Source organism: Diabrotica virgifera, chromosome 1, assembly GCF_917563875.1.
Source record: "Diabrotica virgifera virgifera chromosome 1, PGI_DIABVI_V3a".
Classification (NCBI taxonomy): Eukaryota; Metazoa; Arthropoda; class Insecta; order Coleoptera; family Chrysomelidae; genus Diabrotica; species Diabrotica virgifera.
This window is the reverse complement of record NC_065443.1, coordinates 62,173,529-62,198,898: the sequence shown is the minus strand read 5'-3', so window position 1 is coordinate 62,198,898 and position 25,370 is coordinate 62,173,529. Positions and strand designations below refer to the sequence as shown.

The window sequence follows — 25,370 nt, the reverse complement described above, 5'->3', positions numbered from 1 at the left end:
CAGGTTAAAAATTTGGAACGGTCAGACCACGAAAACGGCACATTTATTTTGTCCGACAGAACAGACTTAAACTCTCCGAACAGAGATTAAACTCTCATGCAAAAATCAGACTGCTATTTATCACCTGTCATAATTCCTGTCATTTGACGTATTGTACATGTTCCACTCATTAAAACGCCCATTTGGTGATAAATAGCAGTCTGATTTTTGCATGAGAGTTTAATCTCTGTTCGGAGAGTTTAAGTCTGTTCTGTCGGACAAAATACATGTGCCGTTTTCGTGGTCTGACCGTTCCAAATTTTTAACCTGTTCCACAATTAAAACTTCCCCTGTTCCAGTGTTCCCATATATCAAAGTTTGTCCGACTAGACACCCTTAAGCTATTAACAAATTTTCAGCTTGCTATTAATCAACTTTTTTTCATATGCGGGATCCAGACCTAATACATTTTAAAGTAGAAGACTTTAAAATGATATTGCCAATATTTATGAGTTGCTTTCCTGGGACGACTTTATTGAAAGATAGTTCATTTGATTACATGAAATCAACCCCAACTCAAGAATATCCATCACAAAAAAATCATAACATGTGATCTGTCTTTAAAAGACAACCACATGCAATGGTGACAGTAAAATTCTCGCGCTAGAAATTCCATAGTAAATCTATTCTATCTAAAACTCAACATAACAGTGAACAAGAAAGAACAAAGAATTGTATTTATAAAATACCTTTTGCATACGAACAATTTTATTTAGGTGAAACATCAAGACCATTAAACGTTAGAATAAGTGAGCATCAGTCTTATATTAAAAATAGAGAATTTGATAGATCTCAAATATGTCAACACGCATGGGATACTGAACATAGAGTTCAGTGGAGAGATTCAAGTATAGTCCTAAAAGAAACAGATAGTAAAAGGAGAAAACTCAAAGAAGCTGCTTTAATTATGCTAAATGAAACCAATTGTGTCGCAAATTCCTCGGTAGAATGCAGTAGGATCTGGTTACCCATAATAAAAGAGGAAGTCAATAGAAAGAAAATACCAGGATTGGTAAGTCAATAACATATCGAGTTAGTGCATATTTTATATTTTAGTATTGTTTATATATCTATGTATTATTAATATTATTTATAATTTAAAATAATACATTTACATATTAAGGTCAGAATTTGGTATTAGTTTTGAGAGTAAAAAGAAGTAAGACCTAACACTTACGATGTCGGGATAGTATCACGATGTTTTTTCCTGGTTTTCCCTCGTGATTTACTATGGAATCTCTAGCGCGAGTATTTTACTGTCACCATTGCATGTGGTTGTCTTTTTAAAGACAGATCACATGTTATGATTTTTTTGTGACGGATATTCTTGAGTTGGGGTTGATTTCATGTAATCGAATGAACTATCTTTCAATAAAGTCGTCCCAGGAATGCAACTCATAAATGTTGGCAATATCATTTTAAAGTCTTCTACTTTAAAATGTATAATATATGTCTGAATTTCCGATATAAATGAGTCAGATTAAATAAATTATTAGAAGAATTTTTTTACTAAGCAACAACGTTTTTGTTTATTTCATTAATATTTGTTGTATTTTGACAACGACACCCTAATCAACGACACCCGATTTGGGCGTCGAAACGTTAATAAAATAATTTTTTTAGTAAAATTGTGGCTTATTTCGCATCAAAACTAGTTAGTTAATTATTTCAATACTGTTTATTTTGCCGCATACTTACTGTAAATAAAAAGATAAACAACGAAGTTTTATTAAACAATTTTTCTTTCCCAGTTTTTTCGGTTTCTCATAATATGCAACCTGAAACGAAAGATAAGCGTTTATTTGATATTTTACCTACCAAAGTTGTAATTTTTCATTACTAGCCATCCCATCAGCATTGGTAGTTTTTAGTGGCACATTTACAGTCGTTAGTTGAGGTCCAAAACTGACATTTGGAACAGTAGCCTCGCATCCTATCTGAATGCTGGTTCCTTTAATTAAATTTCCACCTACAACTAACCGTAAAAGAATCGTTTGTGCTACTAGGACGTCCACTTCTTTTTCGATAATCGTTGGTCTTGCTACTGGAATAGCCTAAAACAAAAAAAAATCGTGAAGTTCTTATGTAGCATCAGGATACAGTACCTAAATATGCGATGACTTATTGGCAGAGTATTATTGTGAAATGTTATCCAAATTTTACCCGAGATAAATCCCAAAAAGATATTATAGTCTGGGCAGATTTCCGGAATATAGGTACATATTCCCATTTTTGGGAAAAATTATGTACTAGCAATTTTATTGCTGGAATCGAATCTTATGATTTTATTAATATTATAGATATGCAAAGTCTGCAGATAGTGTGCTATTTTTTTTAAACAAATTAACGCTCTAAAATCTTATTTTTTTTTCAATTATTGCTCTGTAACTCCGACGATTTTAACTTTACACCAAAAAGACCCAAACAAAAATTCACCGCAATTTAATTCTGCATAGAATTTTTTTTCTGATTTGCTTCGACGAAAATTTTCCTCGGAAAATCCGGAAAATTGAATAACTTGGTCATATAAAAGCTTTTCTCATGTTGCTAATAATAACCATAATAACTGTGATCCATTATAATAATTGGATTTTCGTATAAAAAGGCAATATACCTATCTAACGTACGTTACAGAATTGAAATTGGACTATTTAAGCGGCCTCGGCAATGTTTTAAAGTTATGAACTATTTTTTGGCTTATAAACAAATAGAATATCTCGGCAACAATTATTAGGTTTAACTAAATTAAGAAATCGGTGGACAAATAAACATTATTTTTTGCTTAAATTTAATGTTAAAAGTGTCAAGAGGCCGCGGGTTATAATTTGAACATTGCATTTTAGCGAAAAGCAATGTTTATTTTTTAAATAAACATTTTTTTATGTTTTCTGATAGCAGTATAATGTATTTTGAATCAAATAAATTACATACATTCTTCCTTTTGTGTCAATTAATTACCCATTACAACAATTGTGAACAACTAAGTACCCATTTACCATCGAAGAGCTTAAAAATGGTATTGACTGTATGAAAAATCCCCTGGGGTGGACGAAACCCTAAAAGAGCAGATAAAACACTTCGGGCAAAAAGCGAGGCACTGGGTGCTCGATCTATTTAGCATCTGTCGCTCTACCTACCAGATTCCACAAATGTGGCGTAAATCAAAAGTAGTAGCCCTTCTGAAACCTGGTAAAGACCCTGAACTACCGAGTAGCTACCATCCGATATCTCTTCTATGTCATTTATATAAATTGTACGAACGCCTCATTTTAAACCGCATCCAGGAAACATTAGATGCAAAACTAATCCCACAACAAGCAGGCTTCAGACCAGGTAAATCATGTACAGGCCAAGTGCTGAACCTAACAGAGTACAAAGAGGAGGGATTTGAGCAGAGGGAGATAGTGGGAGTAGCCTTGATAGACCTTACAGCGGCCTACGATACGATAAACCACAGAACCTTGCTAACTAAGATCTATAACACTGTGCTTGACTATAACCTGGTAAATATAATTAGATCACTGTTGTGTTATAGACGCTTCTACGTTGTGCTAAATGGAAAGAAGAGCAGATGGAGAACCCAAAAAAATGGCCTACCTCAAGAAAGCGTTCTGGAGCCGTCCCTATTTAACATCTACACCAATGACCAACCAATGCACTCCGGACTGAGAGTTTTGTGTACGCTGACGACCTTGGTATCGCCGTAAAGGGGAAAACACTCACACAAGTAGAGTCGAAAATGGAAGAGGCTTTAAACATGATGTCAGCTTACTACAAACAAAACTCATTAAAGCCAAACCCTACTAAAACCCAAGTATGTGCATTCCACCTCAACAACCATCTGGCGCATGTAAAACTGAATGTTTCTTGAAAGGGACAACGCTTGGAACATACTGATAGGCCCAAATATCTTGGAATGATACTAGACCGGTCACTAACTTATAAATTCCACTGTCAGAGCACAAGACAAAAGGTTTCTACGAGAAACAACCTTCCCCGGAAACTTGTAGGGAGCAAGTGGGGTGCAAACCCCCAGGTCTTAAAGTCAACAGCTGAGGCCTTATGTTTCTCAACAGGGGAATATGCTTGTCCCGTCTGGGCTAGATCTAGACACGCCCAACAAGTCACCACGGCGTTAAATGAAACATGTAGAATAATTACCGGTTGTATGAAGCCTACTCCTCTACCATTACTGTACCGGGCAGCTAGATTCGCATCACCAGACGACCGTAGATGCGCCTCACAATATTAGCCCGATCAAAGAAAAATCTGACCTCAAAAAAAAATAAAGGAAGGATGAAAATTTGGGAACAGGTAGTTGAAATTGTCTATTATTTTATAAAAAAAAGTTTACAATTCTACACCCCCTCCATTTTACAAAAATAGAGAAATAAGTGTTGGTTTTTCATTAAAAGTGCTGTATTTCGGAAAATAAGGCAAGAATAACAAAAATTTTTATTTAAAAATCATCAAGGTACTTTTATCCTAACATTTTAACTAAAAACTTTGTTTGCATCTTGAGTCGTTTCTAACCTATAGCCCTTTTTAAAGTACTTAACAGGGGCGCTTATTTGAATTGCGCGCGCAACAAAAATGTCATATTTTAAAATTAACTAACTTTTAAATCGATAATTTGGGGCATTTATCAAACATTAAAATGTACGAAAAAAACACAATACCTTTAGAAAAATATAAATTTTAACGTGAATATATTTTCATTGTGAATTACAAATTATTTAATTTAGAAAAATATGTTTAAAAATATACTAATACAAGTTTTGAGAGCAACACATTATTTTTGTCACAAAAATTTACATAATCATTTAAATTAAAATTCCTTTTAGATTTACGTTTTAAGATGGCTAACTAACATTTAGATTTAAAATTGCACAACGTTACTTTAAAGGATAAAAATTTGTATGGCGATAAAAATTGATATTTGTTTGATTTTTATTTTAAGTCAATTTTCAAGATTTCAGTCAATAATATCTTTGTTGAAAATTCATAAAAAACTCTGAAAATATGCTTGTAGGTACTTGAAAATGTACTCTTTCGAAAGCGGTATCTATTTTGCTTATGCATAGAATACTTTTTAAATAAGGCTCACTTATTATAAACAACTACAAAAAAATGTCATGTTTTAATAAAATCGATGTCATTCTTTTCTGAAAGCCTTTTTTTAAATGAAAATATGGGAACATATTAAAAAAGGCTTGAATAACATATTACATATATATACAAAGGGCCTATTGCAAAGGTAAAAATATATGGGGCACGTAAACACAGGTGAAAAAGTTGCTTAAAAGAGAAAACGGCGCGCTTCCTAAACACAGTAGACGAACATAACCTATAAAATTGGAGCAATGTTCACGCTGCAATGTTTTGTTATCGTTTTCGGCTGTCAAAGTTTTTGATGTTTTATTTGTGAAAAACATTTAGAATGTGATAACGAAAAAATTGTAATTGTCAAACGTGGAATTGAAACATTAAAAAGTGTAAGTTTAGAAAGAAAAGATGATATACACAAAATGCTTTTGGACTGTGATGAAATTAAAATATAGACAAAAATATGTATTAAAAAGAGGAGAAACGTTTTCATACTGCATGCGGAAGTTGTCAAACTGGTAATTGTACAAATCATAAAAAGGAAGACATTATAGTTTCTGATGATTAAGATGATAATAATGTAGTTACGTGGCTAAAGGTTCTGAACCAAGGCCAGAATCAAAACAAAAAAAAAAGATGATATTAGTTTAGATGGTAGCTGCAAAGAGACCAAAAATTATGATTTTACAGTTGATTCTATTATAAATGAAGTTGATTCAGACACAAATTTTACATCAGACGAAGATGAAAATTAACTTTGAATAATTTAGATTAACTAATGAAATGTAAACAGTGACGATCCAGTTCGATATACAATAAACGATTTTTCATTGCACCTTTTATCATTTTAGTACTTCATACTCATTTGATCCTTTATAACTTAGGAGGCAACATCAGCACGCGAAAAACGCGTTCCAAGATTGCAACTTTAATTTTGAATATTCTGTCGAGATATCTGGCACACATATTCGCAATATAGTAAAGAATTGTGGTACAGAACCCAATTTAAGAAACATGTTAGTATGTAGAAATTACTCTAATATTAAATTAAATATAAAAAACGAGTCTGTGCCGCTTTAAGAAGAACAAAAAAATACAGTTTCTTCAAATAAACTTTTTTGTCCCATATCTAGATTTTGTGTCACAATGGAATTACTAAAAAACGATTATCTATAACAAGAAATCGAACTTGACTGACATGGCAACATTTAGCGCGCCTATAAGTATAATAATTATTGTTATCACATTACTGTGCCTTTGTTTCTGATAGTATAGTATATAGTGTTACTGACACTGTAGTACTGCCGACACACTGTTGCCGCACTGTTGAAAGTTCGGAGAACTATCGAAAAAAATATTGATGACGCGCTGATGTAGCCTCTTAATAGAGTACATTTATTTTTAATTAAGTTAATTTAATTTTTAAATGAACTTTAGAAAACCTAATAAATATTTAGTAAAAGAAATATTTTTTTGAGAAATTTTGATATATTTTCATTTTATATGTTTATATTGAAATAATTAACTTAAAAATACAAGTATGTACTTTAAAATTATAGTTTTTCAAATTATTAACTTAATTCAAACAGAAAATAATATAAGATACGTGCACGCGCATGTAATTCGTTCAGGTAAGTACATACTTACAAGAAAAACCAAAGTTTTCAGTTCTTTTTCCAAATTTCAAAAAAAAAAATTCCAAAATTTTTCCACTGGCCGTAAATTTTTTTTGAAAATTTTTGGAAAATCTTAACCTCAAGCCCTTAATAGATCTGTAAAGAGTGTGTTCACCAATTTTCAGATTAATTGATACAAAACTAACCGAATAAAACCGTTTTAAAAATTTTTGGTTTTCAACCCTTATTAAAAATAGGCTATATCTCATAAAATAATCGAGATCTAAAAAAAAATTTAAGACCAATCTTTAAGGTTAAATCACTCTGATGACTATTTTAGTTTTCACTGTTACATTTTTTATTATTTCATTATTTTTAAAATACAGCACTTTTAATGAAAAACCAACCCTTATTTCCCTATTTTTGTAAAATGGAGGGGATGTAGAATTGTAAATTTTTTCTTATATAATAATAGACAATTTCAACTACCTATTCCCAAATTTTCAGCCTTCCTTTAATTTTTTTGAGGTTTTTGTAAAGTTTTGTGTTCCTTGATCGGGCTATATGTGGAGAAGTTCAGGCAAACTTTCGAAGAAAGGCACCAATTATACGGGTTTGACGAACCGCCAGGAATCAGCCGACTTAAATCAAGGAAAAGGTTTATGAGAAATGTCAGTGTCGAACCACCCGAACTGTTCCCCCTACATCCAGAACGACCTAATGGAATGAACCTGGACTGGAGAACCTGGCGGACACTCAACCGAATACGCACAGGTATTGCCTCTGTAAAACAGAACCTTATTAAATGGGGCATCAAGACAGATAACGACGCACTTTGTGAATGTGGGGAAATACAGAGCGTGGAGCATCTGAAAGTATGCAGATTTTGCCCATCACAGTGCACCCTCGATGATTTATGGCTCGCAAATACAAAGGGTGTAGATGTAGCCCGATAGTGGGCAGAAAAACTGTAAAACGGATCCAGACACGAAAAAGTAAAAGTAAGTCAATTAATTTAATTTAAATTTTTTTTTGTGGACACCCTGTATAAATAATTGTGTTAATGTGTATATGTAATACTAAATAGATAATTAAATAACTTTTCAAATGGGATAGCACACCCACCCCTATTCCCATTTAAAAAAAATATTGATTACGCTGTAACGCCCAAATGAATGACGTCACTAGTACGATATATATACGTAAAAAAATCATAATTTAAAAATAAAAATCGACCTGTTTCAGGATTGTTCCTTAAAGTCTCCGGCTTATGAAATAACGAATTTATTCCAAACATTTGCACCATACTGTAGGTACGTTTCAATATAAAGTTATATTTTCATTTTCATATTATTAGTATTAGTTTTCTTGAAATTGGAGTTTTATTGCGAAAATTTAAAGACTTAATTATACCATTTATATTTTCCATAATTTACAACTTCTTTTAAGATGCAAGTTTTACGACCTGTTACATAAATAGGTCCTAAATATAATGTAATAGAATGCGAGTAAAAATAAACGTTTTGGTATATATTCCAAATTCCTTTTATTTTCTAACGCAGTTCTCCTGTACTGCGCAATCTACTTTTATAACTCAATAAATCCAATGAAGTGCTATAAGATAATAAAATCAAGAGATATAAGATTTGTTAGTTGTCGTTAGTAATATATAACCCTTTTATCTTATGAGTTTCAAAAGTAATAAAATGGTGGAATTAGTAGTAAAAGAACTGGAGACTTATCATATTGAGATTTCATCTTTCCTGCTCTTCGGTCAAAGCTTTGGTAAATTTAATGGCTTAATTTTTGAAGGTTTTAAAAGAAAACGTACATATTTAATCATCATCATTCTCTTTGCCTTATTCCTATGCGGGGTCGGCTTCCCTAATTGCATTTCTCCACACAATTCTATACTGGGTCATATCAATATTAATCCCCTTTACCAACATGCCCTGCCTAATCGTCTCCCCCCACGTCTTCTTTGGTCTTCCTCTCCTACTCCTTCCAGGAATCTGCACTTCAGCTACTCTTCGTATTGGATGATTAACGTCTCGACGTTGAACATGACCAAACCATCTCAACCTATGCTCTCTCATTTTGGCATCAATTGGTGCCACACCTAGACTTCCCCTAATATACTCATTTTTAATTTTATCTTTTCTTGTCCTCCACTCATCCATCTAAGCATTCTCATCTCCGCTACATGCATTCGTTGTTCCTCTTTCTTTTTCACTGCCCAACATTCAGTTCCGTACATCATAGCCGGTCTTATGGCTGTTTTATAGAATTTTCCTTTCAGCTTCATTGGAACTTTTCTGTCACACAACACACCACTCGCTTCCTTCCACTTCATCCATCCAGCCCTAATTCTACTGCATACATCTCTATCTATTTCTCCATTATTCTGTAATACCGATCCCAGGTACTTAAAACTATTGCTTTTTACAATCAGTTCACCATCCAAAGATACCATTTTATTTGTAGTAACTCCATCTTTAAATGAACATTCCAAATACTCTGTCTTTGTTCTACTAAGTTTTAAACCTTTTTCCTCCGAGCTCGTGTCCACTGTTCTAGTTTTTGTTCTAAGTCTCTTTCACTATTTCCTACTAACACGACATCATCAGCATACATTAAGCACCATGGAATGTTACCCTGTAGTTTCGCTGTTATCTGGTCCAAAACTAATGAGAATAAATACGGACTAAGCACCGAGCCTTGGTGCAATCCTACTTTCACATGAAATTTATCAGTCTCTCCCACACCTGTCCTAACACTAGTCGTTACTCCCTCATAAATATACCTCACAATCTTTACATATGCACCAGGGACTCCTTTCTTATTGAGTGCCCACCACAGAATCTCTCGAGGACTCTCGAGGAACTCTATCATATTTCTCAAGATAAATGAATACCATATGAGCGTTTGTTTCTTTACTGCTGTATTTTTCCATCAACTGCCTTATAATGAAAATTGCGTCTGTTGTTGATCTGCCCTGCATAAAGCCAAATTGATTCTCGGATATGTCGGTCTCTTCACGTATCCGTCTATCAATTACTCTCTCCCATATTTTCATGGTTGGGCTAAGCAGTTTTATAGCCCTGTAGTTTGTACACTGCTGTATATCTCCCTTGTTTTTGTAGACAGGTACTAGTATATTAGTATACTGCTTCTCCATTCGTCTGGCATTTGTCCAACGTCCATAATTCTATTAAATAAATAATAAAACGTACATAATATTTAATATATCTTAAGAAAACATCAAGAATACCGTTTTAGATAAAAAAAAAGTGTGTGTACTCAGTATGCACGTAAGAAGTTGTACTTCTATTATTATGAATTCAAACGAAATAAATATATTTTAAGCAGTTTAATTGTATCTTTATTGAAATATTAAACTAATTTTAATATTTAAAATAATACCAAAAATTAAAAATAACGTTAATACGTCATTTTTTGTTATGAATTGTAGCCTCCTCGCCATTGCGTTTTCCTTGATGAATCGTAGAATTCTAAAAAACGTCAGATTTTCTACACAAATTTTTAATTTCCTTCTCATCATATTTTAATACTAATTATTCTTTTCCCAACGAAGACAAATTCAAAGACACAAAAATTAAAATAAATATATATGATACATTACGTAACTTAAAAGATTTAGCAACTAACTTCATGCTGTGAGTGTGCGCGTACTTAACTCCCATCAATTTTTCCCAATCGCGTCTAAAGAAGTATAACTTCAAAAATAGTTATAATAATTAGATATACGGGCAATCATAAAACGGGCCATAGGAAACTCAATGTAAAATTCTAAACTGTTGAATTCCTGCTTCCCTTATTATTTAACATCAAAAGTCATGAGAAGCTATTTGTAGAGTATTAAAGTCTATATTAAAAACAAAACTTAAAATTGTCCTACGATTTCACACATTCGATTTCACGAAACACATTCCAAAATTTTGAAAAATACCTACATTTGCCACAGTAGGTATGTGTGTAAAAGTTAGGCCTACGTTATTATACCTACATTTGCCACAGTAGGTATGTGTGTAAAAGTTATGCCTACGTTATTATTTAACTGACAATGAGCACACTATTGACTGAATAAAACATCTTTAGGTATTATTAATAGTTTCTCCTCAACTGAAGGTATCTTATCAATTTTATTATTTTTTAAACAAGAAATGATACAATAAAAATTTTGACTGTTCAAATATTGTTAATATTTATGATAACTTCATTGTGACCGAAAGCAAACGATACACATTATGGCACTGTGTGTGGCCTAACTTTGGCGCGATTCTGTGAAAAATGTATTATATTTTTACAAAATTTTGGAATATGTTTAATTCGTAGAACAATTTTAACAGTTGTTTTCAATACAGATTTCAATCCTCTACAAATAGTTTATCATGTGTTTTGATGTAAAATAATTAGGGAAGCAGGAATTCAACAGTTTAAAACTTTACATTGAATTTCCTATGGCCCGTTTTTCAATTCACCACCCGGTATATTAAAAATTATTTTTTTTACGAGTGTGCAAAAAAAATCTACTTTTCCGCACGCGTTTTATTTTGGAAAGTTTTACTTTTCCGAATTACTTTTCCGCACTGAATTTACATACATATTTTGCTGATTTTTCCGGTAACAGATCAAGATTATTGACAACGTCGAGAATAGATGGGGTAGTTCTTCGTCACTTGATGCCATCTAAATCACTGAATTATTTTAAAATTCGTAAGTAAAGATGCGTGGAAATTTTAAAGTGTGTGACGTGCTTTTTGACAATAATTGCTTTGTTTGACATCGTTGCTATGACTTTAAAATATTAAAACCTGTATTGATATACACCATTCATTACTGCATAACAGGTTTTTAGGCACCGCATTGACTTTAATTCGGGATTATTATAGCTTGTTAGCGTTAATTTTTAATTCAATTAATTGATTAAGACTTTGTCATTTTTTAAACGCTCGTAGAAAAAATATTGTTCCTAACTCTTGCGGAAAGTCTCTTTTCCGCACTCGACTTCTTGCCGAACTCCGCTTCGCGTCGTTCGGCAAACTGCAATCGCGTGCGGAAAAGTATGACTTTCCACACTAGTTAGGAAAATAACTATATTTGACCTAAAAAACAATATCAACCCACAAAGACAATAGTATAAATATTATTTTTTAGATAGATAACACTACGTTAGCATATTTTAAAGCAATAGAGGGAGGGTTAAGGTCTAAAGTAGATAGCATTTTAGTAGAGATTTATATTCTGGAATTGTTTGTTGCTAACGCTTTATTTGTTTTGATTTTAATAGACACCGAGAATTAGCGACTCATATATCTGTTACCACCTTTACAAGTTATTCACAACAATAATAACAAATGGATTGGAAATAAAATTAGATTTTTAACAATGTAGGAAACAGGCAGGCTTTAGGAAAAACTCTGGCACTAACGACCACCTCCACTACATAATAAAGATTATAGAAAAATCAATCGAATACAATCGATCATTGGTCCTGGCTTGCGTGGACTTTCGCAAAGCTTTCGATACGATAGAAATTAACAGCTTAAGAGCGCCTACCTTTGGATCGAAAGGTCCGAATGGTCGTGAGTTCGAATCTCACCAGGGTCAGGGATTTTTCGTTTATTATAAATTAATAAATGAAAATAGTTTCTGTCCTTGTGGGATCGGTACTCACTGGAGGGACCGCAGATGTTCGGATACAATTAGCGTCTCTTTACAAAGACAATGACGTCGACTTTGCAAAGTAACAAGACACTTACTCGACACACACACTACACATGACACTAGGTACCTAACTGCAAAAATTCACCGTACCTACCATGCCAATGTCCATTAGTTGTCGAGCATTAGCTAAAAAAAAATTAACAGCTAAAAAGCAGCATTGGTGAAAAGTCTTATAGAATCTCAGTATTCCAAACTGGTCGAAAACATACATATATGGAGCCATGACCGTAAGATTACACAAAGATACAAAATGTATAAAAATCAAAAGAGGAATTAGACAAGGAGACATGATATTTCACAAAGTGTTTATGGTAGTTCTGGTATATGCTTTTAGCATATTATACCAGAGGAATATCAAGGTGAATCAGGGAGGAATCAACAAGAAGAGTGAATAAAGGGTGAACGGCTTTTCCACCTAAGGTTTGCGGACAACGTAGTTTCGATAACAGATAACTTAAAGCATATTGTAACTAGACTTACTGAGTTAGATGATGCCTGTAAGGAAAACATGACAAACTGTATTGAACATAATTTAAAAAAAAAACAAAATGACAACATGAGCAGTCTGGTACTCTTACGGGTTAAAAGTCGCTAAGCAACTAGCAACAATTTTTAATAATCAGATTGTCATAATTTTTGCTTTATTCTCCCAAGTACTGGCCTAAACAATTATAAAAATCAAGCTTCTATATTGTCTTGAATATTAGCTGCTATTTTAAGTCTTTTTAAGTCCGAAATCATTTAGGAAATCAGACACGAAGTAGGCTTTAGGTAGGTATAAATTGTTACCTGTTTAGTAAGTGTCATCTCTTTGTCTCTACCTGTCTAGTGTCATATTTTGTTCACTTTTGATTCATGCTTCATGAGGACAAATGTTGTCTTATGAAACTGTGTAAGGATCTTAAATCAGAAATTATCCTGAGAATTAACCAAGAAATATTCAACTTTTTGAAGTTTTGGAGTATCTTGCTAGTCAAGGATTTATAATTCTCGGATATTTAGGTCTTCATGACCTCCTCTCTTTTGGCCACACGCTATCCTTCAGTTAAGCCTGTTTTTTTAGCACCTGATTCGGTGTCTAAAGAGAAACTTTTAGTAGTTTTCTTTTTAATAAAATTTATACTTTCTGCATTTCTTGCATGCTGATGTATGCTGATGTATCTGTTTATTTCAGGCCATATTTCTTTCTCACCTATTTATTGTATATTGTGGGTTTTTTTGACACCCTTTACCAGGGCCGATAAATACTTGGAAAACCTATTAAGTGCCCGTGGAAACAAATAAAAGGAAACTAGATATTGTGTGTTTTTTTCCCGTACGACATTGTCCACGAAACATCGACAAATAATATAAGGTAGGATCAGACCAATTTTTATCTTAAAAAAACGTTGTTTTACCAGTCTAAGCCGCCACCGCCACATACAGATACAGTAGTCAGATAAATTGTTGTTTTTGTTTTTTTGTAAATAGTAACATATTACATAGTTTTAATTAATTACAATATTAGTGTACGCTAAAGAGAATATTCTTCTAGGCAAGCATAAATATTATTTTTGGGCTTTTTATCTCTTTCTTTTGTTTGTATATTTTTAACTAAGATTAAATTATTACAGATACATATCTCGATTTTATAATTTTGTAAATAAGAATAAATAGTTTGTTTTCTCCGATTTTTATTTCTTATTAATTTTTTTGTTTAAGTTAGAAAATAAAAGTATTTATTTACCTTCGCAAAGAAATATATAGTATAAAAACTGGTAACATCGGCGAAGAGTAACAGTACCAGGAGAAAATCTAAAAGTTGGCTGCAACGAAATATCAAATTGCCAGGAACAACCAAACCGCTGAACTGCAAAAAAGAATCACTTTAGCATAGTCCGTATATGGAGCTCTATCAGACATCTTTGTCAATGTGGACGTTATGGATGTAACTAAAACATTTTGTAAAGTTTCAATTCCGAAATAGTGTCCTCAAGAATTTTTAAGACGTTGTTCATTTAATAATTTTAAGCCTAAGAATTATGACTACCTAAAAAAGCTCTATTCAGAGGAAGAACAAATGACGCTAGAACAGGAAACATCAGAAATTACCACAAAGGGTGATGTTAATATAAGTACAGAGGAAGTTCGGAAAACATTTGAAAATCTGAAGAACAGAGGAATGGACGGAATACCAAAAGAATTACTGAGTTATTGTGGAGCAGCAATGTCAGAACAATTAGCAACATTAATTAACAAAATGATTAAACACAATAAAATACTGGAAGAATGGGGAACCAGCGAACTAATTCTACTATTCACAAAAAGAGATAAAAAACAGCCAGAAAACTACAGAGGTATCAACTTGTTAAATGCTATCCTAAAACTTACAACTAAAATTCTACAAGAACTAATGAATCTGAGGATAAGTTTGGCAGATGAACAACAGGGTTTTCGTACTGAAACATCGTGTACAGATGCAATATTCGTTATAAAGCAAATTACAGAGAAATCACTAGAGTATGTCTGATTGACTTAAAGAAATTATTTGACAGTATATCTTCTGCCTACCTAGTAGAGTCAGAACAATTAGCAACATTAATTAACAAAATGATTAAACACAATAAAATACTGAAAGAATGGGGAACCAGCGAACTAATTCTACTATTCAAAAAAGGAGATAAAAAGCCGTCAGAAAACTACAGAGGTATCAACTTGTTAAATGCTACCCTAAAACTTACAACTAAAATAAGTAGAGAAGTCCCCTACATATCATCCAAACTATTGAAAACATCTACCAAAACAACAAAACGGAAGTCAGAATAGATGGACAATAGATGGACTCAGAACCTATAGACATAGGCAGCGGAAAAACACAGGGAGACTCATTAAGTCCCATGCTTTTCAATTTAATCATGGATGAAATCATCAAAAGCGTCAACATAGGAAGAGGCTACAGAATGAAAAATAAATAAGTAAAAATATTCTGTACGCAGACGACGCAATACTGATAGCCCAAGATTAAGATAGCCTGCAAAGATTAGTCCACAGATTTAACACAAGAGCAAAACAATTCAATATAACAATTTCATGGGTATTCCCATCTCGGCTCACTATAATCCTTTAGTCCTTTATGATACCCCAGGTACATTTTAAAAACACCAGGTCGGCTCTTACAGATTAATTGGGAATTAGTACCCTATTAAGTAGTAGTCCAGGGCGCATCTGTTTTGAGATGGTCGTTGAGAGGTGACTCAAAATTTTTTGCAGAAATTGCTTGAAAATAACTCAAATATTATTATTTGAGTTATCCTCCCAGTCAAAATGGTCCGGAACATTGTTTAAATAATAAAAATGTCAAAATATGAAGGAAAAATTCGATTTTTTATTGGTTTTTTGATTATAACTTTAAAACTATTTATTTCTGAGAAAAGTTGTATTGACCTAAAAGTTGCGTAATTAAATTTTTTATAATATAGAATTGGTTAAAAATTAATAAAATAGTCACCCTTCTAGCAAAATAGCAATAATTGCGAAAAAAACCATACAAAAACAAGTATTCGCATTTTACGTTTTTCAACCATTTATGCTTCACTTAGGACCTTCATGTTTTACCCAGAAAAACTTTATGATAGAATAAAACAACACTGTAAATTTCATTAAGATCGGTTTAATATATTTTGTATAATAAATTCTCCAATCCAGCTTTCGCAAAAAAATTCATTTTTTTTTAAATGTTGCAGGGCTGAAAATAAAGCAGATAGCAAGTTGATTTTTTTTTGCTTATAGAAGTGTACTGTCTGTACGCTGTACTAATAGCGTTGTTCGATTCACACAAGTTGATTTCCACCGAAATTTCTTCCAATCTTTATCTAATATATTATTTTCTTACTCTATATTTTGTTTAATATTTTAATATTTGTATTTTAATTGTATTTTAATTTGTATTTTAATATTTTAGTTCCACAAAAATCAAACTAATTTTATTATTGCTTGTGAAATATTGTTTAAACAATTGCATATGTTTAAAAATAATAAACTTTTATTCTCTAAGTTAAAATATATGAACAAAGAAAATTTTTGCTAAAAAAAGTGTTATTTCAAAGGATAGAGTATGTGTTTTTATTTTGCAATAAACAAATTTATTTATTTATATCGAAATGTAATAAAAATTAAAATGTATCAATCATTATCAAAGGTCATTGGAATGCCCAATCACAGCAAACTATCCGCTGTCCTGCGCGTAGCACCAATAATTAATGTTTATTTAAAAAAAATTCCTGACGCCGTGGTAGTGAATCGATTTTAATTTTGCAAAATTGCACTTCTATATGCAAAAAAAATTTCAACTTGCTATCTGCTTTAGTTTCAGTCCTGTAACATTTTGAAAAAATGAATTTTTTTTGCGAAAGCTGGATTGCAAAATTTATGTTGCAAAATCTATTGAACCGATCTTAATGAAATTTACAGTATTGTTTTATTGTATCATAAAGTTTTTCTGGGTGAAATATGAAGGTCCTAAGTGTAGCATAAATGGTTGAAAAACGTAAAAGGCGAATACTTCTTTTTGTATGGTTTTTTCGCAATTATTGCTATTTTGCAACAAGGGTGACTATTTTTAAAATTTTTAACCAATTCTATATTGTAGGAAATTTAATTACTCAACTTTTATGTTAGTACAACTTTTCTCGGAAATGAATACTTTTAAAGTTATAATCAAAAAACCAAGAAAAAAATCGAATTTTTCCTTAATTTTTTGACATTTTATTATTTAAACAATGTTCCGGACCTTTTTGAGTGGAAGGATAACTCAAATATTAATATATACTTATTTTCAAGCAATTTCTGTAAAAAAATTTGACTCAGCTCTCAACGTCCAAATGTACTAATATTTTTACAGATGCGCCCTGGTCTATACGTATAATAATAATTTTACCTTGGAATTATAGATTAAAGAGTCTACGACTTGGTCTGAAATAAATTGGCGTCTGATCGGCCTATGGAGGAGCAGTACGGCAAGGGATAAGGGCTTGCGGATTGATGATACTCCTCCATAGATCCCTACCGAAGGGCGTTGACGCCTAAGAACGGTGTATATATATAATTATAGATTAGGGAAAATTTCTTATTGAAACCAATTGAAACCTCTATACTCTGGGTATAGAGATTTTTTAAGAAAAGTATGACGAAATAAGGGGAAAATAGGAGAGAAGAGATTTAAGACAAAAGAAGAGGGGCTTAGCTCAGAACGAAAAAAAAAAAATCAAAAGGGCAGAGAGACACTAAATCTCAAGTGAGTGTTCGGGCTAGCTTCAATACACCGAATATTGGATTTAGAGATATAAAAGGAAATATTTGATAATGGAATGATAGTAACTGGGAAGAAAATGAGACCTGTTAATATAAAAACTTAATACAACTAGGTAAGACCACTGGAGAGAGATCGAGGTTAAAGGGACGATAAAGAGAGAAGAAAATGGGCGCTAACTCGGACAGCTCAACTTCTGGGGCACAATATTTGAAAGCTCACTCTACTTAACTGTAGCGAAAAAGGAAAACTAAGTTTTGGGCTCAGAATTTGAACAGCTCGAGATTTTTGAAGTAACGAACAACAGGAACTAAATGACACTGGCTACGACCACCTGACCCTCAATACCCCTTCATTCAATATTGTACAAACATTTTGGGTTCTTTTGCGAATTTAAGAAACAGTTTCTCTAGGTTAAGACATATTGATTGTTTGGGTATCTTCTACGTCACTGCTCATGTAGTCAAAAGCAATTACGTTTTTATCTTGAAATTATACCTACTTTAGCTTCTATGTATTATAATAAAGGTTCAGCTTTTTATCCATTTTAGAATAAAAATAGATTGCCGATTGTTAGAAGGCAATCTTGTTAAATTTTTCTTCTGTGTTTTTAACAGATAAAACAAAAAATAAGCCTCATCTAATAATGAGTGACTTTTTTCCATTGAGTTATAAAATTATTTGATATTAACAATTAATATCCCATGAGTCGAGCTGGTATATTTTATATCGGGCAATTTTAATCTTTGCGCCGACTTGCGGGACATTTTTAAAAGATCTACCTGTTTCTTGGGCCAAGATAGGCACTGCCCGAATTTCATATCAAAAAACTAAAACAATAGTAATCAATAAAGAACCAATCAGATATAAAATAGAAATGGATGGTATCAGTATTGAACAAGTAATGAAAATAAAATACCTTGAAATTACGTTGACAGAGATGAGAGCACTGAGAAGAATTACAGGAAAATCGCCAAGAGATCGAAAGAGGAGTGAACACATTAGAAGACAATACAACGTACAGTGTACAAACCAACAGTGGCGTAACTAACGCCAATGCAACCAATGCGGTGCATTGGGGCGCAGGCCTTAGGGGGGCGCCAAAAACTGACAATGACCTCCAAACGCAAAAGAAAAGTAAAGAGTTTTTTTGACGAACTTTCTAGTGACTATGAGTTTAGTGATCCTGTGCATTGCTTTAAGGTATTTTTGAAAGCTGTTGATATTCTTATTTCACAGTTAAACGAAAGGTTTAAATCTATGGTATGTATAACTGACACGTTCAGTTTTTTAAACCCAGATAATTTATTATATTTTTCTGACGAACAACTTGTAAAGTCAGCCTCTGAGTTTTGTAAAAAATATAAATCTGATGTGACTCATGCTTTGACCAATGAAGTAATTTGCTTTAGAAATGTAGTCAAAGACGATATCAAAAGTAATAAAATAAGCAAAATCAGCCACTTGGCTGATTATCTATTGATTTGGAATAATTTATTGATTAGGAAATTTATTGCATCAAGTGTCCCAAACGTAAGTACAGTATTAATAATGTTTCTTACATTAACCGTAACTGTGGCAAGTAGTGAAAGATCTTTTTCTAAACTAAAAATAATAAAGAACTACTTAAGGAACTCTATGTCCAATACTAGACTGTGTGATCTTAGTGTAATTAGTATTGAACATGAAAGAGCTCGGTCTTTAGATGTAGAAAAGTTAGCAAGACTGTTCCTAGAAACAAAGAGCCGCAGAGGCTTTGTCAGGGAATAGAAATTAACGTACAGTGTTGTTCCTATGAGCTGTAGGTAGGTTTGACTGTAAGAATGCATCATCTAGTAAAATTAATTAAAGTTTGAGAAACGGAACATAAACATTATATTGTTGCTTGCGATATCATGTATACTATATTGTATAGGGCACTAAATTTCTAATATAAAAATACTGTGCCAATTGTTTTGAAAATTGGCATAAGCATGTACTATAAAAAGAAGTAAAACAATTTTCATTAAAAAATATTAAAAATTAAACGATTTATGCGCCAGATACTGGCACCGTGAAAATAAAAAACATAACTTATTTCCTTATATACCATCAATTATGATTTTTGAAAAATATTAAAATTTGGGAAAATGACGAAGTGTTGAATTTTTTTTTAATTAGCTAAAACATTTGCAGTTTCAGAAACCGACAAATTGACATTTTTTTATCCGATCAAATACCCCTAGTTGATGGTATAGAAAATAACTTATATTTCAATAATAACTTTGAAATGTCATGTTTCAGGGTCTCTATTAGTCCCAATCACTGTAGCAGTGGAGCTATGTTTTTATTTTCACGGTGCAATGCTCATGCAAATTTTCAAAACAATTGGTACAGTTCTTTTTATTTTAGAAATTAAAAAAAAATACGTGAATTTCGTACTTTTACACTAGGATAGCCCCTTAATTTTACTTTCAATTAATTTTTTGAATAATAACTTTTTAATAATTAACTTTAAAATTACTGTTATATTTCTTTGTATAATCTTTCTCTGGAGAAATGTCGTTGTTAGTTTCGTTGGAGGTTGGGGGGGGGGGGGAGAATAAGTCTGGGAATAGGGACGCACGAGGAATACTTGCATTGGGGCGCAGGTCAGACTAGTTACGCCACTGCAAACCAATGGACCCTAAATAGAAAAAAGAATGGAATAACCACATCAGCAGAATAGGGAAGACACACGTGGTCGAAATAGCAAGAGATAAATCATCAATATCAATCAGACGAAGTATCGGCAGACCGTGAAAAACATGGAGTGACAACCTCCCATAAAGGTATCAATCCGCCAATGAACAAGCTGAGAATTATTGCTTATAAAGAGGTAGAAGAAGAAGAAGAATTAAGTAACGTCTATACTTTATTAGATTTTTAGAACAACCAAAATTATGAATATGCAAGAATTTGCTGTCAATCTAATGAAAAATGAATTTTGTGAAAACATGAAAAAGTCAAAGTAAATATTATTCCGGTAGCTCTATCTAGCTAATAAGGAACTCTTAAATTTCTGCTAAAAGTTACTGGATGATTGCATTAATAGCAGCTAAAAGGAATTGCTCGGTTTTATCAACCGATAGAGAGAAGTTCCCAAAGTATGTCATTAATGCTTTGTACATCAAATAAAGACGTAATCGGCTAAGATACAAAGTAACCGCTGACGTCATTGTTTGATAACTATTTCTGCATAGCTTCAAGTAATAAGTTTTAAATCACGTAAACTTCAATTTTAAGTAAGTTTTGGATTAGCTTTTTTATTTAGTTTAGTGTTACCGTTAGGTACCTAGTTTTAGTTTCTTTGTACATTATATCTATTAATTTTAGTAATTAAAATAGATTCGGAATGCTTTTACTTTACTAATTTATTTTAATAATAATTAATAGGTAACCCATAAGAGGTTATGAAGTGGTATGTTTGACTTAAATTTAATTTAATATAGGATTAAATTGGAATTGATTTTCCAATCTGGATTGATTCTCCAATCTGGAAATCGTTTTCAAAAATTTTAAATTAAGAAATTATTCGATTTAACATACAATGTTCATTAGTTTGCTAGGACCAAAACCAATTTAACAGTTAACTTACATACTTGGCCTCGTTTGACCAGGGCCGTAACTACGATGTTAGGGGCCCCGGGGCAAATGTGAGCTGGGGGACCCCTACCGGGAGGTCTGGGGGATTTACCCCCAGCGCAAGGGGGTCCGGAAAAATGTTTGACATTTTAACTCCTTGAAAACGCATTTTCCCTCCTATGTGAACACCACACTCTATTCTTTCTTTTTTTTTTCAGCATGTCCTGCAATAATTATAAAATTAGCAGAGCTAATGATTACAGCTTCATCTGTATCTGACATTGCGGACGGATTATCAACGAATGCGTTCGTTCGTTACAATATAAATGGTCTTACTTGCAACTATGTTGCGGTCTTTTCAAAATTGGTAATTTGAAAATATTTACTTGGGATCGGCTTTTAAAATACATATTTTTATTTTCCTCGTTAAAATCTATGCACGGGCCCCCTTGGTTGGGGGCCCCGGGGCCCTGCTTTGGTTGCAACAATGGCAGTTACGGCCCTGCATTTGACGCAAAATAGTCATTTTTTTGTTTCTCTGAGTTTCTATTAACTCATTAATGTTGGTGTACTCCTAACAGCTGACTTGTTTCAGTATTAGAAACCAAAGTCTGATGCATGAGCTTGCTACACATTTTTCTTCAGTTAGTACGATGATAGCTGCTCCTTTGATTTTTCTCTTTTTGGAAAAAACAACCTCATACTCATTTAATGGCCTTCTCACAGAGAATAATTATTGTTGCATTCACAAGGTATTTTTAAAAATGCAGTTCTTTGGTCTCTCCTGTGCGTTGTTGGGCTTGGTTTTGGAAAGCATATATCTCAGTGCGTTGGTTGTTTTAAATTTTGTTGTATTGTATTTATTTCCCAATCTTTTTAAATTTTCAGTTAAGCTTTTAACACATCGTATTGTTGTTATCTTCAAATCACTTCTTGTAACCATTTCTGGCTAGTTTTTGGTGTTTTGTTCTTTCGTTTCTTCAATTTTGTAAAATTTCTTGTTTATAAATCACAATGGTTAAACAATTTTTGTTAAAGCCTTTGTTAACAAGTTTTTTTCTTCCTAAAATGCCTTTTGGTTGGGGCAGGTGTTTTAGACACTATTATGGTTGTATGTTGTGGTTTGAGTGAAAATTTAAATATCTGTTGGTATGGAGGTGGTTTTCTGTGAACCTCAGTCCTTAGTGACCTTACGTATCCAATATCTACTTTTGCTTAACACATCCAGAAATGACAGGGAGTTGTTGCTTTTTCCATGATGAATTTTATCAGCTTTGCAGTTAATGTCCATTTGTAATTCTTATTGCAATTATTGTGGTTTAATCCCATAAAAAAATATTTAACTATTAACTCATAACTTTCGAAATATTCCAGTAATTATTTCCATATAATAATAATCTCGTTCTCTTCTTTGAGTGCCTCTCCTATTGGAGATTGGATATCATTAGGGCGATTCTAATTTTATTTACTGCTGTTTTGAACAATTCGTTAGTGGTACAGCCAAACCACTCACTCAAATTTCTCATCCAGGACATTTTTCTACGGCCTGGATTTCTTCGTCCTTGGATTTTTCCTTGCATTATATTTTGTAGGAATGTGTACTTTTTTCCTCTCATCAGTTGGCCTAAATATTCAAGTTTTCTCTTTTTTATATTCAGTAGAACTTCTGGCTCGTTATTTATTCTGCGTATTACTTCTTCATTTGTAATTTTGTAATTTTATCCACTCAACTTATTCTTAGTATACGGCGGTAGCACCACATCTCAAATCTTTCAAGATTTTTAATATTCCTCTGTTTAAGAGTCCATGACTCAACACCGTAGAGCAAAGTACTGAGTACATAGCATTTTAACATTCTAGTTCGTAGATGAATACTAATATCACGATTACAAAATAATTTTTTCATTTTTATAAAAGTAGACCTGGCAATTTCAATATGTCTTTTTATCTCGTGATTTTGGTCACCTGTTTCATTGTTAAGGGTTTCCAAGTATTTGTATTCGTTTACTTTTTCAAGTTGGGTACCGTTTATTGTGTACCGTACTAGTGTCATTTATTGGATTCTTACTGAAGGTCATATATTTGGTTTTTTTGACGTTCATCCTTATGCCGTAGTTATTGCATATCTCAGGAGCGTCATTTGAAATTTTGTTTGGGGGTGGCAAGCACTGTATATATTATACATTATATATGATGTTATGATGAATATTGATGTATTTTTTGTAAATTTCAGTCATTTTTTAGGGTCAGGGGGGGGGGGGCAAATGCCCCCCCTGGACGCCCAAATGACGCCCATGGCATATCTCATTCATACTTTCAACTAGATGTTGTAGATCTTCCGCTGTTCTTGCCATTATCACAGTATCGTCAGCATATCGAATGTTATTGATAACTTCTCCATTGACTATTATCCCTTCGTTTGCATATGAGAGAGCTTCTTGGCATATTTGTTCGCTGTAGATATTAAACAAGAGCGGTGACAATATTCAACCCTGTCGTACCCCTCTACGTATTTCTATTTCGTCCGATGTTTGGTCTTCTATTTTTATATTAGCTCGCTGATTCCAGTACAGATTTAATATTATTTGTATGTCTCTGGTGTCAATGTTCTTACTCCAATGTTATAATCTCCAGTCATTCTTAATGAAATAATAGTTATGTACACAAAATGGGGCAAATGTTGGAACGCTTGAATTATTTCAGAACAGTATAAATTCCGTATGACATTATGCATTTTCTTGTATCATTTCTTATATCGTTTCTGATATTACAAAGTTATATACATTTTCTTGTATCGTTTCTTGTACGTACATTTGTGCCCTATATGACACTATATGCAAGTTCTTGTACCGAAAATTGTATGTAATTCGGCACGTGATTGGTCGAAATTGTGTTTGCCACCCTATATCATGTTACATTGGTATGGTAGTATTGGTAGTACTGAGTCTACAGCTGATTTTAAGGATTTTATCAAATTTATAAACTTATAAATTTAACATTTTTTAATGTTAACCAAAATTTTTACGTTGACTCTTTGATAAGGTTGATTTTTGTTTGTTTTTATTTTGTTTTGATATTTGTGCTAAAATATTTGCATTAGAATTATCTTCAGTTTGATCAAAATTAGGAATTAGTATTTTCCTATATTAAAATTATACATTTCCTATATTAAAAAATTTATATATAATACCTACAAAAACTTAAATAAATTCATCAAATATGATCCTATTTTCAGCAGCCATTGTGACATTTAGATGTTTTACCAGCAGGTTTTACGTTTTTGCTCTTTGCGCACAAATTGGCGCAGTTCTTGTACAAGAAATTGTGTCTGATAGCCACTTTACACGATGCAACTAATTGCGCAATTAATTGCACAATTTTTTGCAGCAATAGAAATTGCATCGTGTCATACGCGAATTGCACAAAAAAGCTGCAACTTCTTGCAGCAATTTCTTGCTGCAAGAAGTTGCAGCTAAATAGAACATGTCCTATTTTTCATAAATTTTTTCTGCAATTTGGTTATATTTTTAGTGACTTTTAAGGCTACACTGTTTGTTTTTACTACATTCACATTCTGTCATCCTAAATTTCAAACTAAACAATTTTTTAACAAAACTAGAGAAACTTTTTACCAACTTCACGCTGCACAGATAACATTATCATTATTGTGGTGGATAACTTTATTTATGAACATAGGGATTAAAAAAACTATTTTCTCTTTGTATTTCTTACAACTTGTTTCCTTTTGTAAATGAATAAATAGGTATACTTGCATTAGGTATTAATTGACTTTGTTATAGGTACATATTATTATAATTTTCTCAAATTATAATCTAACATTTTTAATCTAATATCTGATAACTCTACTCAAAAAATTACATTTAATTTATAAAAACAACATACCTAACCTAAAATTTATGCTATTTTGTCAAAGTTTCTGTCCATTTCATGTCAGTTTATGCAATTGCTTG

At 32.4% G+C, this 25,370-nt stretch overlaps 1 protein-coding gene across 2 annotated transcripts in view; it reads right to left on the bottom strand.

Annotated features, from left to right (window-relative positions):
* LOC114334181 (uncharacterized) overlaps nucleotides 1–25,370 on the bottom strand; it is a 427,370-nt gene that overhangs the window by 44,828 nt on the left and 357,172 nt on the right. For both annotated transcript variants that reach the window (XM_028284216.2, XM_028284215.2), the window contains exon 6: nucleotides 1,858–2,093. In XM_028284216.2, the coding sequence (XP_028140017.1) occupies nucleotides 1,858–2,093 (236 nt within the window). The remainder of the gene's footprint in view (nucleotides 1–1,857; nucleotides 2,094–25,370) is intronic.